This window comes from Vipera berus (assembly GCF_964194415.1).
Source record: "Vipera berus genome assembly, chromosome: 1".
Taxonomy (NCBI): Eukaryota; Metazoa; Chordata; class Lepidosauria; order Squamata; family Viperidae; genus Vipera; species Vipera berus.
Genome location: NC_138202.1, coordinates 67,280,953 through 67,301,278, shown reverse-complemented (window position 1 = coordinate 67,301,278; position 20,326 = coordinate 67,280,953). Strand labels below are relative to the sequence as shown.

General features: G+C 41.7%; 1 protein-coding gene across 1 annotated transcript; it reads right to left on the bottom strand.

The window, feature by feature from the left end:
- Positions 1-749: 749 nt before the first annotated feature.
- DLL4 (delta like canonical Notch ligand 4) lies at positions 750-19,235 on the bottom strand. Its single transcript, XM_081314229.1, has 11 exons — positions 19,095-19,235; positions 18,725-18,988; positions 18,260-18,317; positions 16,423-16,692; positions 14,909-14,969; positions 14,635-14,765; positions 8,545-8,714; positions 6,858-7,077; positions 4,496-5,216; positions 2,813-2,921; positions 750-1,644 (listed from the first exon to the last, which is right to left on the bottom strand). The coding sequence occupies exons 1-11, from the start codon at positions 19,146-19,148 to the stop codon at positions 1,639-1,641; spliced, it is 2,064 nt and encodes a 687-aa protein (XP_081170355.1). The 5' UTR covers positions 19,149-19,235; the 3' UTR covers positions 750-1,638.
- Positions 19,236-20,326: the final 1,091 nt, after the last annotated feature.

The following is a 20,326-nucleotide window of genomic DNA, read 5'->3' as shown; positions in this document are numbered from 1 at the left end:
TAAACCATATTATTGATTTCTGAAGCTCCTCTTCACAATGGCCTTGTGTGGTCAGACCAAAATGTCAGTAGTGAACATGCCAAGCAAGAATTTGATTGCACAGTTCAAGGCTGGAGATGGATTAATCCAGCCTGAGATTTTCAAGGTCAGGAACATTGCTCTTCCATCACAGAAAACACGATCCCAACTTCCTTGAATGAAAATTTGCTTCCTCTCTCTGCTTCCGCCATATTCTCTTTCCCACAGTACTTGTTTATCGCTATGAACAGCACTTCCTATCTGAAATGTCTATTATTATTGCTGTAAATGTACAACAGAGTCTATGTCAGTTCTGAATTTCCAGTTCAGAACTGCTCCTTTGGATTCAAAAACTTAAGGATACTCCTTTCTTTGTAGCAAAGTGAGGAAAGAAACAAATAGAGCAAACTAAGGGCTTTATAATTCCCCTTCACCACATAATGGATTTCTACCACCACCACCACCAAAGTCCCCTTTGTAGCTTAGTCTTTGTCAGGTGTTTAGAAAAAAATCAACTTAAATCAGCATGGGAGTTTCTGCAGCAAGTAATAGAAAGGCAGGATCATAAATACTTGACTGCCTGTAAAAAAAAAGTTATGGTGCAATCTTCCAGATTATCTGCAGCTGAAAGGGTGGCACCAGATGGAGATCTCTAAGAGAAAATCCAAACCTCTCCTTATGCATGTAACACAAAAAAAACAACTTCTGTTTATGGTGACTAGTAGTGCAAAGGTCATGAAAACAGCTGATTGATTTTAAACGCACTTATAAGGCTTTCAGGGAGCCCTGGGCTTCAGTTTCCTCTTATAAAAGAGAAAAGTCATCATTCTCTCTCCGGTCGGAGTATGTCTGGGGAGGTCGCTGTGATTCACCAAAAGAACAAATCCCAGTTACTGCTCAGTTCACCAAAGCAGTATCCCAGGAGGCAAAATGCCAGTTCAGTAGCCATGTTCCTTAAGTTGTCTGTAAGTAATAAATGGGAGAGGGGGAAAAGAAGGGATTAAATACAGGAGCAACAGGAATGGCTGAGGGCCACTCCCGGACAATACTGCTTGGGTGCTGGAGGGGAAAAGGCTGATGGGTCTTGATTTGGGCTCTCTAGATTCTCAGACACGCTTTTAGGCACTTCCAAATCCAGAAAAAAACCAACGGTGACATTTATTCTGAATCCTTTTCTGCATAGAAAAATACGTTTCTTCATTCTTCTCACAGTGCCGTTGATTAACTCTGTGATAATGTCAAGGGCCTTTAAACTGACAGGCACCTTTCAAGACTTAAATTCTGGAAAGTCATACAACTGTCCATGAGCAACTGGCATGTCATTTCAAAGGCTAGTAAGAGACATCTTCGTGCCTCCCCTGCTAAGTAGTCAGTTACATTCCTCCTATTAGACTTCAAAATAAGAAAACAGGGGGTAAAAAGGTATATTGCATCTTTTAAATTCACAGTCTGTCCAGTTCACCCACTTTCATCCACTCCTCCTCCTGAGAGCAGCAAATTGCATATAATAAAAAAAACTAAGTCCAATCCAATTTTGAATTGTAAACAATGTAGTAGGAATGTCCACTTCGTGGCATCTCTAGAATTCTAGAACTGAGGTGCAAACAGCAGCCTTCACTCTTATACCTGCCATAAACATAGGAGAGAGACAAACAGACATTTCAATTAATCCAATATAAAAGTAAAATTAAGTATAATATATATAACAATTGTTGACTTAGTTTAGTCACAGGGGGAGGGTCTTTATGATTTGTAAGTTCAACCTTTACCCGTGTAACTCTCAATTTAACTCTTACATAGTCCGCACTTTAATTTGTTGAATTCTTGTGTCCTTACTACCTATGCTCTGCTTTATAACCTTAGATTCAAAGATGGTGTTGTGTAACAGAAAGTTAGTTCTGCTCACACAAGATTTCCTGATTTTCCCCAATTTCCTCTTTCTGCTCTGGCCCACTTGGGTCACATCCCTTGCCATTCTTAAGATCTCCCAATTAGTATTGAAAGATTACTCGCAAGAACATTATATTATGGAATGGAGAAAATGGATTGAGTTTATCCAGAATAAGTATAGGGTCAAGAAGTTTTATCTAGCATTTGAATAAGTCTTCTTTCGTTTTCTTTTTTCTTTTTTTATTTTGTCTTCTATATATATTTAATAATGCTAAGTTTTGTTTGATCCTATATAAGTTAGAGAGTGATGGATTTTAGAATTTATAGTTGTTAGTATATGGTTGTTTATGATTGCTTTTTTATATATATATACCTTGTATTTAGCTCTGGGAAGTCCGGGGGGGGGGAGGGGGGTTGGGGGGAGGTGGGGGGGAGGAGGGAGGGGGGGAGGGGGGGGAAGGGGGGAGGTAGGGAGGGAGGAGGGAGGGGGAAGGGGGTTTCTTAAAGGAAAACTGTATTTTTAAAACTTTTCAATAAAAAAAAAAAAGATTTCCTGATTTTCCCCAATTTCCTCTTTCTGCTCTGGCCCACTTGGGTCACATCCCTTGCCATTCTTAAGATCTCCCAATTAGTATTTCCAATTTTTCATGGATTACCGAGGAATGTGAAAAAATTATTCTATGATCACAGAATTTGAATTTAATATTTCATTGAATAGATTATTGGGGTGATCATAAGCAATATTTTTAAAATTCTACTTTTTGTAACATTCTATGTAGTTTGTCACATGTATATGCCTGTCTGTTGAAAATACCAAGTTGCATTGCTCTCCTTTCTTTCTGAATGTCACATTACTGAACATTATTCAGAGCAAAGATCACATTTCTGTAGGCAATATACATACCTCTGTAGCTATAATACATTCATTCCGCTCTTCTGTTATTACAAAAACAGACTGGTACATTGAATCCCTTGGAGAACATATTGCTGATATTCTACATTCTGGCTTTTCACTGTTGAAAATAAGATAAAATACAAGGTGAAAATTCAGAACCAATGTCAAAGCTTTATATTGCAAGATGTGAAAAAGGATATTGTAGGAAAGTTGTGGTTGAAAGAAAAAAGGCACTGGCATGAGAGACAGCAGATAATAAGAGCAACCAGTTCCCCGCACATTCTAGGTTTATACTTTTTCATGTCTGTACAGTGGAAAATAATGGTACTTATGGTTTCTATCAACACACACATATCCCATCACATTATATTTGACAAATCAATAGCTGTGAACTTGGACACACTTGAGAAAAACTAAAACTTGTTTCTCTTTTCAAAACACAAGATCAATTAGAATAAGGAGTAGCTACTCATCAGTGAATGTCCTTGAGTTTACCTTTCATACCCAAAACAGTGATTGCAAAAAACTAATTGAAAGGAACTGCATTTTTTTTTAAAAAAAACCAAAACAGCGGTGTAAACATGTGATATACTGTAGCCTGGCTCAAATTATAGAAATCTGTTGAAGGACTAATGACAGAGAATATAGATTTCAGGAACTCTTGTAATATGGAAAACTTCTGTTTAAACTTGCAGATCATCAAAATGATGAGGCCTAGCACACTAGTAAGAAAAACTGGAGATAACAGTTCTGATTGTTCATGTTATTACTCTGAAAAATAGATTAATCTCACTTCAGTGTTAAAAAGAGGATAGAATTTCACCAAATTTGTTTTCAGTATGAGTAGTCCTTGACTTACGGTAGTTGGCTTAATGACTTCAGAAAAGCTACTTACACCCCATCCTCAAAGTTACAATTGCCGTGCAAAGTGATCACTGTACTTTTGGGCGCTTGGCACTCAGGTCATACTTATGACCAATACAAGATCCCATGTCATGTGACTTAGATTTGCAATGTGTTTTGCCATTTTTCAGCAGAAAATAGCAAAAAATACCCAGTGGATATACTGGATTCACTAAATGACCACATGATTCGCTTAATAATCACATGATTTACTGAATGACCAAATGACTCACTTTGTGAACATAAAAACTATCATAAAATCAAGTCCAGCCATTTATTTGCACTGAAGGACAGGGAGGGGAGTGTTTTTGTGAAATGAATACATCATCCTTTATTTTATTCTAGTTCTGCTATGATCCGGGGAATTAATGAATTCCTATTCACAGCAGTATCATATCCAATCTAAGATGGGCTACAGTATAGTAATGCCTTTATGCCAGCTTAAACAAAGATGGGAGGAGGGTATAGAAAAAAATACCAATAAAAGGGTATTTAAAAACCAATATATAGGATTCAAATTTATATAGAATATTTTCTTATGTTGGAATTATTTCTTGTTCTAATTAGAATAATAAAGTATTTTCAAAACTTCACCAATTACCGGTAATTTTCTTGTAATAATGAATGTATACTAATTAGTATACAAAAAATTAAAAATATCACGTCATTTTCATCTATATTTTCAGACTCATTTGCTTCTTTCGGAGAATTTTATACTAAAACACAACCTTTATTCTTCATAGTTTCAACAATGCAAATAAATTCATCTTCTAAAGGGAAATTTCATACCTGCATAGCCAGAAGGGTGATTTCTCTCCTATACATTTTTCACTTTTATGGTATTTATCTTCCTGAGCTCCTCTATTTGTCAGCTCCTTCACCAGGTTATAATCCAATGTATGGTTTTTAAGTTTGTAGTTTGATTTCTCCAGTACGCAATCAATTTCAAGGTCTTTATTTTTATTGGTGTTTTTAAGCTGAGAAGCTGGGATGAGATTTTCCTTTTGGAAGTCAGACACGTTGTTCATCATTTCTGAATTTTGCTCTGGGTGTCTCTGCATCTGTCGGATAACTATGGCTATCATGCAGCACAAGATGAGGAGAGCTACTAACCCAACTCCCATGGATATAGCCACCCAGGGAACTGTCTTAGGAAGCGGTAAAATGATGCTCGTCACAGGATTCACTGCAAATTCACAGTGGATGCCCTGGAAGTCAGAGGGACAGTGGCAAGCAAAGCTTTTTGTGTAAAGCCCACTGTAGCACGTCCCCCCATTTTGGCATGGTCCAGAAGAACAACCATCTCTAGTTCTAATTTCACAATTTCTGCCAGTGAAGCCTGGCAAGCAAGTACATTTGTAATCATGGGTAGCATCAAGATCTTGACATGATCCTCCATGGGAACAGGGATTTCTTGAGCATCTGCTGATGTATATCTCACATGTCTGACCAGAGAAGCCTGGACGGCAGCGACATACATGCTGTTGGCCCATTACAAAACACTGCCCACCTACAGAAGGGGAAAAAGCCTGTTTAGTGCTCATAAAGCATTGCAATGATTACAACAGTGCAAAGAGTAGGAATGTCCAGCTACAAATTAACACCAAGCTAGATTACTCAACTTTGAAACAAAGTTTTATTTAAAACAAACCAGAATCCCCTTTCTGTTCCAGGTCTTCTCCCCTCTGCCTTTTAAATCAAAATCTTGAAAAGATCAGTGCACATATAATTTGGTCCTACAGATTTGCTTCTATGATGCATTTTGGTGTCCTGTATATAGTCTTGGTTTCACTAATCTGTTCCTGAACCTGCTTCTTATACTACACAATTAAAGTGAACAAAGGCTCTCACAAGATGTAAAAACATTGCATAAGGACTTTGGAGAGAGTTCAAACTTAGTTGAGTAGAAAATAGGATAAGTGGCAGATCTATGATAGAATACAAAGTTGAGGGATGTTTTAGACCGTTTTTCCTTGAAGTTCTTCAGTGAGGGTAGAATTAAGGATGAACATATATGGGACGCGGTGGCTCAGTGGGTTAGGATGCTGAGCTTATTGATCAGAAGGTCGGCAGTTTGGCGGGTCGAATCCCGAGTGCCGCGTAACAGAGTGAGCGCCTGTTACTCGTCCCTGCTTCTGCCAACCTAGCAGTTCGAAAGAACGTAAAAATGCAAGTAGAAAAATAGGGACCACTATGGTGGGAAGGTAACAGCGTTCTGTGCGCCTTTGGCGTTTAGTCATGCTGGCCACATGACCACGGAGACGTCCTCGGACAAGCGCTGGCTCTTCGGCTTTCAAATGGAGATGAGCACCGGCCCCTAGAGTCGGAAACGACTAGCATGCATGTGCGGGGGAACCTTTACCTTTTATATATATATATATATATATATATATATATATATATATATATATATATATATATATATATATATATATATATATATATATATATATATATATATATATATATATATATATATATATATATATATATATATATATATATATATATATATATATATATATATATATATATATATATATTATATGTATGTATGTATGTATGTATATATATATGTATGTGTGTGTATGTATATATATATATATGTATATGTATATATATGTGTGTGTATATGTGTGTGTGTCTATATATATGTGTGTGTGTGTGTGTGTATAATTAACGGGTAAAGGAGTGGTTTGTAACTTTTCTTGCATATGTATATATATGTATATGTATATATATGTATATATGTGTGTGTGTATAATATTATATATATATATATATATATATATATATATATATATATATATATATATATATATATATATATATATATATATATATATATATATATATATATATATATATATATATATAATATATTATACATATATATATATATATTATACATATATATACACACACACACACACACACACAAGAAAAGTTACAAACCACTCCTTTACCCGTTAATTATTTGTTAATTAAAAATATCTGAAAAACATCCATGGAAGGCAAGGATTAGCATTTTGTCAACCTAGAAAATTCATTAAGAAATGAAAATAGGAGAATGAAACTGGCAGGCAAGAAATGAAACCAGAATCTCTTTCAAGCCCATCCTCAAAAACTAACTCCTCTTCTTATGGCTTACCATTAGCACAAGGATTGTTGGTGCACCTGTCTTCTTTTTTCTCACAGTTGGATCCTGTAAATCCCATGGGGCAAAGGCATGCATAGCTGGTTCCTTTTTCTTTTTCCAGGCATGTTCCACCATTAAAACATGGAGAGTCAAGACAAGTCAAGGTAGTATGCTCACAGTTAATACCATCATATCCTGGGAGACATGTACATTTGTATTTGTTTCCTAAATCCTATAGGAGTAAGCAAACAATATATAAAATTTAGTTCCATGAAACAGCAGTTTTCAGATTACAGCTATTTTTGCATTTAAGTCAAAGCCAACCCAGATAGATGAAGGTAGGTTACATGGGCACATCTAACAGTTTAAAATAATTAATATACAAATAACTGCCTAACAATGATGTACTTATGGAGATCCAGAAATCAGTTTTAATGACTCCATTGATTCACACATAATCCTATGACAAATAATTGATTGTATTTTATCTATATTAACATTTGATTGTGATTAGATGAAGGGACCATTATATGGTGTGCAAACCCTCTGCTGTGAATGTAAAGGTAAAAATTCTAAGTTTCTGTAAATCAGAAAAAATGATATTTTAAAGTTACATGAAAGTACTTAACACTAAATTCTTATCAATGCAGGAAATGTTTTTATGCTCAATTTACACTTGACCATTGCTGTAGATTATACATTTAGCTAATATTTAATATTCTAAATGAATACTGCTGTAAGAATATTAAATTAGACACTCTACTGTCTTTTCAAAGACAAATTATTGGACATAACATCCTTCAGACATTGGGATGTCACTATTCCCCCAGTTATTACTAAGCTACACAGCAGAATCATAATATATGCAGGAATTGTTCAAGTTTTAAAAAAAACAACAACTGCAAACTAGCAAAATAAAATCGGACTAAAATATAACCAACACAAAATATGAAAGGTCCCATGTAGACTGAAGGAGGCACACAAAGAGAGACAGTTATTGTTATTTAGTAGCACCTTCCCCAGTGCCAGGAAAATACTTATAATAGGAACTGTGGAGTTTGTGTGTACAGCTCCCAAGGCTTTCTGTAATACAGCAAGAATGCCCCCATTTTTGCATCATTTATATTTGCAACACTTTTTGCAGGCCACAATATTTCTTTGCCTTTTTCCCCTTCTCCAGTAATTAGGAAGAAACTCCAAGATAGTTCACATCACTTAGTCTCTGGTGTGAAGCTTTGGGGTAAGCAATGGCTGTTGGAGGGACTCCTATTTTATCCTGTCTCCTGGCTTCTGGAATATTCCTCCTTCCAGAAATCATCTTGGAACTATCTGCACAATGGCAATATTTTCCCTTGATGCAAATCAAAAAAGGGTGAGGAAATGAAGAAAATGTGGAAAGCATTAGTGAAAGTGACAACTGTGCTCTGCCACTACCCAGTTCTGCAAAATGGAGAATATTCCATACAGCTCTGGAAGATCCTTGGCAGCCAGAAGATGAAGACATTAATGGAGTTGTGTGAGTGAATTGGGCAAGCACAGTGGCTGTGGGGGCTATGTCAATTTGACAATATATTGTTATGAATACATATTAATATAACTTCACGTGTGCAATCCTGCAATCCTTGAAAAAGGAACTGGATAAAATAATAATGCAATTTTACTTTCATAAATTACGTATTAGCATATAATTTGTCCTTACTGTGCAACTACCCCCATTTTTGCAGGGGCTGCTATCACATTCACTGATATTCCTTTCACAGTCCTTGCCAGTGAACCCTTCTTGGCAAGAGCAGGTATAGCTTCCTTGACCGGTGTTCATGCAAGTGGCTCCGTTTTTGCAAGGTTTGTGATGGGTACAATAATTCAGATCTAACAAGAAACAAAACACAGAAGAAAACTATCAGTCAATGAGACAGATAAGACACTCCAAAGAAGAAACATGAAAAACACAGCAAGACATAATGAGTTGGGCCAAAATGCATTTGCCTGATGGTTTTTTGCTTAGCTATATATCCCTTACTGGGATTTCAGAAAATTCCTAAAATAAACAAACTTGTCTAAGGTTATTACTTCAATTATTTTTACTCTTGTCCTTGACAACAAATATAAGCACTTTCCAGGAGTAGGTAAGTAAGTAAATAAAGCAAGCAAGCAAGCAAGCACAAGGAACAGCTTAGTTTGAAGTCTTTATTTTTGCCCTAGATCTAATCCCAATAGATAAAGAGACAAGGAAATAGACAAGAAGAAATTAGTATATCCAAGGTGAGATGGCACCTGTACGGTGCCTTTAGTAATGAAAGCAGACAAGCAGAAGTCCATCTGCTGGAGCAAATCTTAACAATAGAGGGGGTCAGTCAAAGCCAACATATCGGGAATAAATGTTTAGGTAGCTCCAGGGATGATTTAATTCTGAAAACTAACCTAAACTGGAAAAACTATATAAACACTATAAACACACTACTTCTGGTATATCTTAACTGATTTGCAATATTGGAATTTAAAGATTTTATTTAAAAAAATACTATTAGTATTTTCTTCTCAGTGTTGTCTGATTGGTTGCAACATCTGCTTATTTTTCATAGTGTAAGTCACTTAAGTCACATAAAGCTGTCAATGCATGATGCAACGAGGTGGGTTTTTCCCCCCAGTCACTTCTCACATAAGCCTGATGTTTATTAGAACCCAGAAGGAATTACTGTTCTAAGGTGACCACCTTAGCTTCTATGCCTGAAGGAGAGTTAGAACCTCTCTACTTCTACTCCAACACCTTAGTTATGCCACCATACTGGCTCTCAAATCCCAACAATATCTGTCTCATAAAAATCACCCTATCAGGTCATACATACTATCAGGAACAAACTTTCCTTGATAATTTTTCTCCAGGTATATTTCCAGGTAGTTCAGAAAGATTGGACAAGGGACAATCCTTGTCTTTAGGACAAGCAAATTACAAGTGCTATTTAATCACATGTTGCTCATCCCTGAAAATCATACTATAAATTACTCTCAAACAAATCTTTAGTACAAATAATAGCTTGGTCAATTCACTTTATTTTCTCTCAAATTCAGAGTTCAGACAATCTTTAAATTATCTGTTCTAGGATGGTGGTCATGCAAGCAGAACTTTTTTCAGTCTTCGGAAAGATGTCCAAGAAAATTAGTGGTATTTGAATGTTAATTGCTTACTACAGATATAATGGTCAGATACTAGGAATAATAAACAGCATTATTGTACAGGTCGATCTGATTCAGAGGGCAAACTGAATTAAAGAAGGTGACAGAGAACATTTAAGACCCGTACAGATTGATCATTGCAAAAAAAAAAAAAGTTTGGAAAGCCAAGGAACTGAGATTGTCCTTGTCAGTATCAGAATAATTGGAAGGATGGGATCTGAAGTTAAAGGAAGTCTAGCAGAGAGAACTCAGCCCAAATACTTAGAAGAAAAAGCAGTGGAATTAAATTCCAGCTGTGAGAAAGGAAGGAAATTTCTGGGACTTACAGCAGCGTTTTTTCTGAGAGAAAAAAGTCTACCTCATCAAACTTGCTTTAGAATTTGTCAGAATGAGTATATTAACTTGAATGAAGACTAGAGGCATACCTGCACCATTAAATTGTGCCATCATGAATAGAAATGCCCTCCAATCATTTTTGGAGGATGACATCATTCTCAACTTCTGCCAGTGTGTTTTCTTGTTCCATGTTAAAAAGTATTGTTCTCCATTTTTTTGCCAGCTCAAGCATTGTCTACTGCACTTCACTTCCTTCTAGGCAATCCCTTGTGCTTTGATTATTGCATGTTGTGGCAGGAATATCCCTTTCACATGAGTTTATGGTCACTGCCCTGCAGCTCTCTAACCTCGGCTAAGACTCCTGTTAGCAATGGTGGTTCAATAGTCTAGTGGTTATAACCTTTGCCTGATATGCAGAGGATCATTGTTTCAAAATTTAACATGCATACATATATATGTATATATTTTTTCTGAGCTATCTACTTTCTGCGAGACTATGTTAAACAATGCACCTGTCATAGTTCTGATAGATGAAACCAATAAAAGAACTTAAAGGCAAAAATTCTTCCTTAAAGAACATTTTATTCGGAAATAAAATATTGGCACTTACATAGTTGAACCCAAAACTGAGATTCCCTCCCCCCAGATACAAAGTGAGAAGCTGCAATTCCTATCCCACAAATGCTGTCATAAATCACATTCCCCAATTAACACAAGATGTGGGCTTTTCTCACCAGCCTCTCAGCCCACCAAAATCTTATCAGACCATGTCCTTGGGTTCTCACACTTCTACATTGTTATGGCTAGCTAAATCCTCAAGCATTCATCCCACCCCCCTTCTATATCTGAACTCTAAAAGAATAGAAAAGGCACTTTAGAAGCAAAAGCAAAAATGGCTGCTGATTCTCAGTTGTCAGAGCGACATCCATTGTCACAACGTTGATAGCACCACTGAAATGCTGGAGTGCGCTTCTTTTTTCTCACCCAGTTCCCAAATGGTTAATATTTAAGATGGCTTGGAATCCAGTCAGCATCAGCATGGAATAGGAACACTTCAAAGGGGCAGCTTGGATATGCCTTAGAACAATGTTTCCCAAGTCTGGCAACTTTATGATGTGTGGACTTCAACTTCCAGAATTATCCTTGCTAGCATGTTGGCTAGGAAATTCTGGGAGTTGAAGTCCACACATCTTAAAAGTTTTCAGGGTTGGGAAACACTGCCTTAGAACACGGGTCGGCAACCTGTGGCTCTGGAGCCGCGTGCGACTCTTTCAGCCTTCTCCTGCGGCTCCCAGTCATCCTCCGCCATTTGCAGAGAGAGAGAGAGACAGAGACAGAGACAGGCACTTGAGCTTCCCTTCTCTCTCTCTCTCTCTCTCTCTCTCTCTCATGCCAACTTGCCCCCTCACGGGGCTCCTGATTGGCCCTGCCAGGAAGTCCCTTTCCTGGGCTGCATGGGGTAGCCCCAAGATCCCCACTGGGAGGGGCCCACCAGAGCCTCCACTGAGTGGGCCAGCCCTCCCACAAGCCATGGCCCCAGGAAAGAGGTCTGCCTCATTTAGGGTTAAGGGCTCCCTTCAGAGTTGCCCCCGAAGTCCCACGCTTCCCCTGAAGCCCACTGGGAGACAGGAGGGGAGGCAGCAGTAGCTGCTCTCTCAAGGGACCTCTCGCCAGCCCAGTGGATCCGCTGGATGACCCCCGCCCAGAAAAGGGAGGTAGGCAACAAGCGCTGGATCCCCCGTGGGGGAAGCTTACTCCGTTCTTCCTTTCCTTTCGGGTGTTGTTTCTGAAAAAAGGGGGGACCCAATTGGAGCAGAAGGATCCCTCCCCAGCCCATCCTCACCACACTTGCTGGGGTCCCGCGGCTTCCCAGGGAGCCTGGCTCAGGGCTGGGGGAGGGGAGGAAGCCAGGCGCTGTAGGAGCCCCAGAGCCGGAGGGAAGAAGGGCCACCTGGAAGGATCAGCGCATGTTAGGGGGTTCCTCTCCTTGGGGCAGGGGGTCCCGAGAGCCTAGCTTCCCCCCACGGCCTGGTGCTGGGCTTCTCCCCGAGTATCCTGCAGACTGCTTTGCAGGGGGGCTGTGGTGGGGTCCCCAGATAGGCAGGGCAGGGAAGTGGGTCTGGGCTGGGTCTTCTGTAAGACCCCAGGGTGTCTCTTCCTGATTCTGCTCAGCTCCTGGTCTTTGCTCTGAAGGGAGCCTGGCTGAGTGGCTTTGGGGGTCTTCCAAGAGGGCCTGGCTGTGCTGCTTACTGGTCAGAGCTGGAGGGTTGACCCGTCCCACCAAGTGGGCCACAGAGCCCAGCCGTGTCCTGGGACGCAGCCCCTGACTCAACCAGGAAAAGAGAGTGAGAAAAGAGCTTTGGGTTCTGCTTCCTCCCCCCGGAGGGAATTTTGATTGTGGCAGATATGAACTGACCTCAGGGGAGCGATGGACGCCAAGAGAGGTACCCCCCCCCCCCGAGTTATCCTGGACATTTTCTGGGAAACCCAGGAGAAGGGGAGGGGAGGGGAGGGGAGGGGAGGGGGAGAGAGAGAGAGAGAGAGAGAGAGAGAGAGAGAGAGAGAGAGAGAGAGAGAGAGAGAGAGAGAGAGAGAGAGAGAGAGAGAGAGAGAATATATGTGGTTGTCCTTACTGGACTTTGAATAAAGAACGTTTAATGAAATATTTTGATTTTTTTTAATTAAGAGTTGAGGTATGGGGATAATTATGCTGTATTTAAAGATGGTAGATAAGCTACTAAAACTGTTTTTATCTGTTGGGATGAAGGAGAAAGGTTTTTTTCCCCTCTTTCTCCTGTCCTTTTCTTTCCCCCACCCCGCAATTTTTTTCTTTTCTATTTTTCTATTTGTTGATTTTATAGTTTGCACTGGCTTTTTATTTCATAAATACAAGGAGGACTCAAATAGATATTGAGTATTTTATTTAAAAGTAACTTTCGACCCAGCATCTTTTTTTTTGGAGTCCAAAAGCTTTTGTTGCATGCAGAAATAAAATTTTGTTTTCTTTATAGCAGTTCATTGATTTCATAAATGCAACACACTATAGTGTTTTTACACATAACATAAAGGTAAAAAATGATATATGTAGTGTTATCTTCATTTTAGATGTCAAAAGGGTTTTGTGGCTCCCAGTGTTCTCTTTTCTCTGGGAAATGGGTCCAAGTGGCTCTTTGGGTGTTAAGGTTGCCGACCCCTGCCTTAGAAGAATACAGTTCAACTTTGGAATACACTTTGGTAGAAAATTCCAATTGCTAATTAGCCCATGACTATGTCCATGGCATGAAAATAAATTTTAAGAAATTATCCATGGTAGAAAAATATTGTTGGGGGCAATTAAGCTGACTTTGTAATAATGCCGCTGGGGTGTGTGTGAAAGCCCTAATAAGCAGACATATACATAGAATGAAGGCTACTGCTAAGTTGTAAGCCGCCCTGAGTCTTTGGAGAAGGGCGGGATATAAATGGAATTTAAAAAAAACTTTGATTGTGAATGGAAGGACATATTAATCATCTTAAAAAATGCAACATTTTTTTCAGCTGAGGACATAACAGGTCACAGAATCATGCCAAGTGTCCTTTTAAAAAGAACCTTAGTAATTCATGTAATAAAATATAACCTCAGCATTTGTTGTATAAAGTTATTTCTTCTTATATAACATAGGTCCTGAGTCTGTTGCTTTTGATGGAAGATTTTGGCAGAAATGTTGACAACTCAGTTAAGTTCAAAAATTGGACATACAACACACTTAATCTACTTACAGAATTAACTACTGCTCTGGGTTCTCCTAATTTGAATATAAATTCTGGGCAACATTCATACCACACTTTAAACTACAAAAAATATTCATCAAAATTAACACTAACCAAGATTAACATGTTATATGAATGCAGCTATTGAATTTTTAATAACCTGGCTAAGGGTGTTAAGTAAATACAGCTCAAATAGAATTTTTTGAGAAGAAGGAGAGTCAAGGCTGAATGCTCAACATCTCTATTTTAAAGAAAAGGGATTATATACAGCTTTGCTCAACTGTTCAAATAATGGAACTTTCCCTTCCTCGCCTCCCTTCAGACAGCAGCAACCCCACATCTGCTTCACAGGACCCCCACTTCCTGGGCACAGTTGGGAGGGCAAGGAAAACTCTAGGTTCCCATCCTATCCTATCCTATTCTATCCCATCCATTACTTAGATCCCATCCAAAATATTTTTAGAAGGCATACTGTTAATAGAGAAAATGAAGAAAGAAGGAACACTTGTCATAACTTTTATCCACTAACCTTGATCACAGAAGAGGCCACCCCAGCCTTCATCACATAAGCACTTCCCTGGTTTTGTACATGTACCATGACGACAGCCCACATGAGGAATGCATTCATCACAATAGCGGCCCCGCCAACCACTGCGACAACTGGAAAGAAATTGAGAAGTTTAAGGCACCTGCAATAAGATTTAGCCCCAAGAAAGACAAAATTTTATGAACAATGAAAGTAGAAGGGGGAAAAAAAGACTGGGGCTTATACTTGAATCTTAGCGCTCACGTTTAATACTTACATGCATTCTCCTGGATTTCTGCAAAATCCACTTTTCTCTGAACACCCAGCTAAACAGATGGCTGGAAAAAAAAATCATATTCAAAACTTCATTCAAGGATGACTTTAATGCATTTCAAAATATATTTAACCTGTATTCTGTTCTTTTCCCTGTGAAAATAGAATTTGTCCTTCCCCACCTTTCATTTTTATAACAATTCTGAGAAGTCAGTAGCTATGATTTGTATCCAGCCCCCCATATGCACTAAAATGGAAGTCCCATAGGTGCTTCTCAAAAGGCAACTGGGTTTTCTTGTTTTTTTCCTTGAAAATAGTTCACTTCTCATCCAAGAAGCTTCTTTGTTCCTGGAATATTACTATACGGTGCTCAAAATTATGTCCGACACCACAGAGCCCCCATACAGATTTGTTCTACATAAAACTGCATATTTACATGCAGATTGTAAAGCCTACACTGCATTTGATTTTTCTGTAAATATATCTTCAAAAAACACAGCACCTGTATTGCTAGTAAATAAAGATTTCCTTCAGCCCGCAGAGACCTTATTGTTTTCACAACAAACACAGACTTGATTTCCTCAACCCAGCTAAGTAGAACCTGGTTGTAAACTGTAATATTTCAGCAACAGCCTCTAGCTTTAGAGGACTGGTGAGAACAGGACTGCTCACTTAGACTTTAGCTCTAAATCTAAATGCATTTAGCAATTAAAGAGAAAATGCCCAAAAGTACAACTGCTCATCTTTTCCTATCGTAAAGCTGTGCTCTTGGTTGGGAAATTTAGAAACACCTTACATATCTTTCTGTAGCAAATATCAACCGTCTTAACTGCAGCACAACGGAACATCCTACATGACTGAATCCGAATCCATTTACTTCTACCTCTGTATCCCCAATGAAACTCCTTTGAGTCTCTCAAAGGGGCTTCTTCAAAAGGCAGCAGGACTTGTTTTTTCCCTTGAGGTGGAAAAAAAATGTTTCTCGCTTCTCATCCAAAAAACTTCATCAGTTGTGAAGGTGGGGGATAGCAACAGCAGTAGCACTTAGACAACAGACTTATATTTTAAACTCAGCATTTAAACCATAGATGGAGGGATAGGTACTGTCCTTCCAGTACCTAAGAATTTGGTCAGTATCTACCCTTCCATCCCTCACCACCACAACTGATGAAGCTTCTTGGATGGGGAGGGAAACGTTTTCTTCTTCCTCAAGGGAAAAAAAAAACACCAGTCCAGTTGCCTTTTGAAAAAGCACCTTTGAGGCAACTATGCCCCGGATGACCGAGAATCTCCACAGACATCCTTCGAGCCTCCGTTACAGGCAGAGGGAAAGTCACTCCCGCGCGCGCTTCCCTCGCGACCAACAGCAAAGCGGGCCGAGCTTTCCCTCTCCCTTCGCCCTCTGCACGCGCCGCTGGCGTTATAGACGCGCGCAAACACCAGGGGGAGCTCTTTCTCCTCGCCTGGCTCTTCCCGCCTACTACTCATCCCCGAACTGGGGAGCGGAAAGTTACTCACCCTCCGTACAGTAGTTTCCAGTCCAGCCCGCCTTGCAGACGAAGCTGCCGTCAGGTTGGCAAATGTAGTGTCCGAAGTGGTCGTCCCGACTCCTGCAGATACGAGAGCAGTTGTCTCCGTAGTAGTGCTCGTTGCAGATCACTCGGTAGGAGTAGCTGAGCTTGGCGCGCTGGTTGCTCTGCTCGTCTTGGGACCAGTCCTCGCCCACGGCCAGCGAGCGCTGGATCGCCATTTGGCTGATGAGCCATTTCCGAGCTGGGGTTTCGGAGCCTGCGAAGGATATCGCGGGGTTAAAGCCTTTGTACAGTTTTCATCTATAGGTAACCATAGGTAACCCTTCCAATAGACGCCGCTTTCCACCAGTTTTCCACTTTCACTCGTACAATTGTTCCAAACTCCTCGGCACTTCTCCCACACAGATTCCTAGAAGGACATCCGACCAGGAGTATCTTTACCAACTGCATTACAGGCAGCCATACAGGAGGAAATTATCCCTACATTCTCCACGCTGAGAGTTGCTTCTCTCAGTTAACTTCTACCTGTCGAAGTTAGTTATAGCAACTCTTCCAGTAACAAGTAACATTTCCCTCCAGAATTCCCCCATAAGGCACCCAATGGCTCCTGAGCAGTTTTACTGCTTAGGTGCAGTAGAGCTGCTCTGCCATTAAAAGAGAGTGCATGCTTCAAGAGCTGGGAAGGTGGTGTGTGAAGCAGTGTTGAAATCTAGCTTGCCCTGCATCCTTCCTCAGGCAACAGAAGACAGTGAGCTGCCATTAGCAATGCCAATGCAAACCCATGTTGGCTACAATTCCTTTTGTCCTTTCCCTTGATGAACAACACATGGTGGGACAGTCTTAGTCATATTACATCATCCTGACAAAGGTCTCTGCTAACACACAGTTTTAATTTATTAAAACTATTTCCTAATTGTACTTCATTTCGCATGCCTTCTCCAGGGTCATCTGTAACACTCCCCTACTTTCACTCAGATTTTATACAACATGCTCCATCAGTTGATGCCTTCAGGTTCATTTTAAAAACATTTTCCAAATGGCATATCTAATATAATTTAAAGAGTCTCAAATCCTGGTAATCCAGTCCTTGTGATTTCCAAATAAAAAGAATCGACCAGTTTATCCCTGGGAGTTGTGGGAAAATGCTATCATTGTGATTAAATTCCAAGGGTGGGGAAACTCCTTATCATTCAAGCAAATAACATTTCTTGTTCACACAAAAATGTATAAAATTCCTGGTTGCAGTTATTTTATAGAAAGGAATAGAGTGTTCTTTTATATATATATATAAAGCCAGTATTTTAAATTGCCATTAGTATCCACTTCTCTTGGAGACGCTTTCAAAATAAGAGCTTGTGGTGCTGTTGAAATATCCTTTTCCTTTATGTCAGAAAAACATCCCAAAGCCATTATTTCTTTTCCAAAGGGCGGAATTTGAAAAAGGTGTAAAATACAGGAAAAGGCAGTCAGGACTTCTTGGCAGCCTTGTCGTTTTCTCACCAAAGAGCTCCTTTCTTTCCCACGCCAAAAATAAACGGGAGGAAACACAATTGTGTGGAGATTAAGTCAAGGACAAAAATCAAAGCAAAACTGACCAAGACATAGGGAACACAGCTCTGGCTTGCAAACTAAAGCAAGCACCAAAGCGATATCCTAAAATTCTACCTGCGCTCAGATTTATTTATTTAACTTTGGTAACAGCTTTTTTGGAATAATACCAAAAGATTTAACTATTTTGTGGGAGTTATTTTAAACGGACAGTAAAGTAAGGCAGCACACGGCCTCCCCCTAGCGCCCGCCTAGAGACATGACGGGGTATTCACCTGTTGGATGATAACCTTCAGGAGCATGCCAGGCTTCAATAATCAAGGAGAAAGTTCCCTGTTGGACGAAAAGAAGCAGTGAGAGAAAGCGGCGAATGGAGAGGATCGGAAAGGGGCTGTAGGGCTTCGGGAACCCAACAACCGCTTAACGACTTGCAACTCCTCTAACGGCAGATCGTCTTTCTCTAGCTATCCCTCCACAGCTCCGGGATGCGTGCTGCGAACGCCATTCCCATTTTTACATTTCGCTCGACTTAAAACAACCCAAGCATTTCTAAATGCTTTTTGCAACGGCCGCATGCGACCGCAGCTTTTGGCAGGACGCGGAGCGAAGGCAAGAAGCACTGCGGACGCGCCTATGCCTCTCGGCCAGCCGAGCTGCGCCCTCCCCTTTGGCTGCTCCCTCCTCCTCCTCATCCTCCTCCTCCTCCCCCGTCCAGGTCTCTCGGAGGTGAGCTCTCTCACCGGCCAGGTAAAGTTAAACGGCAACTTGATGGGACTGCCGAAGCCCTCCGTCTCTCGGATGGCGAAAGAGTTGGTTCCCAGCACCGGGGTGGTGAGGCTCCCGAAGGTACACGCGCCCGGGGAGATAACCGCCTGAAAGTGCTTCAAGCAAACCCGAAAGAAGGTCCTGCAGCCGGCCGCGCACGGCTCTCCGCTGGCCAGGAAACCCTGCCCGTTGACGAACTCGCGCAGCTCCAGCTGGAAGACGCCGGAGCCGCAGACCCGCTGCACAAAGAGGGAGAGAGAGACACAAAATAGCCCGGTCAGAGCTTTTCCCCCCCGTCGGCCGAGCCTTCGCGCCCGCCGGCCTCGCCGCGAGCCGGGCCGTTACCTGCAGCGGGAGCGCCAGAGCCAGCGCCAAGCCCAGGAGACGCAAGGCGGCCATCCTTCTCGGGTGGTGCTGGCGGGGGGGTTTGCGGCGTCCACCTTCTTCTGCGGGGCTTGGTTGAGCCGGACCTGGCGGCCTCGCCTTATATTCCTCGGGGGGGGGGCGCAGGGATGCGTCTCTGGCCTCGGCCCTAAAGTCGTCGCCCGCGGGTCGCCCCGTGCAGCGGCTCTCCTTTCCGAACACGCCCCAAACTCCGGAGAGAAAGGGTAGTCGGGTATAATCCAGCTCTCGAAGCCAGCCGCGGAGGACAAGATCCAGCCGCGCGGTCCCACGACGGCCGCCTTTCGATACACTCCCAGAGGCGTCCAAGAGGCGAGAGGCGGTTGGAGTCCCTCGGGGCCGCGGCGTGCTGGTAGCTCCTCTTTCCCGGCCTCGCCGCGCGCTCTCAGCAAGTAGGCAACTCGCTTCCTTTCGGCTGCCTATATAGCTGTGCAAGCTCATTATGTAAACTGCCAGTCAGACGCCGGAGATCCCTCCCACTTTTCATCTTTCTGGAGTTGGAGTCAAGGGTGGCCTCCAGCCCGCAGATCCAGAAGGCCCGGGGGTGGTTAGTGGACTCACACACCCCCTGCCACCCCCCCCCCCGAGGAACCCAGCTGATCGTTCGCCAGCCCAGCCTTCCTGGCCTTGCTCCTCTTGAGGCTGGCCACGCAGGGAGGGAGGGAAGACCGACCAAGGGCAGAGATGGAGGGGGGGGGGGAAAGGGAAGCATGGGTTAATGAGGTCTTGCCTGTTCCCATTCCGTTTCGCGTGAAAGTGGACAAATTTGGAACTATATAGTGCGGCTCCACAAGATATGTGCGTCCCTACCAGTGGGTGCAGCGCCTGCGCCCACAGCCCTGCTCGGAGAAACTAAGCTGGTTCCTGAGAAACTGAAAGGGCGGTTCACTGACGGCTTTCGCTCCCTCGATAATGCTGCGAGGAAGACGCCCTACCTGCCCTGCACGCCTTGGCCGAACTCCTGGCTGGGCTTCCTAATCTTAGCAGCTCGACGCTGCTGGACGCGAAAGGTGCTCTGCAACTGCGCGTTCTTCTCTCCGGATGGAAATTGGCAAACGAAGCGAGGCTTGTCCTGCAAGCGCTCGACAGCCCTTCTGAAGAGTTTGCGGGAGGAGCGGGCGGGGGAGGGGGGGGAGAAAAAAAATTCACTGCCGCTTCCAAAGCCACCTTCCCTG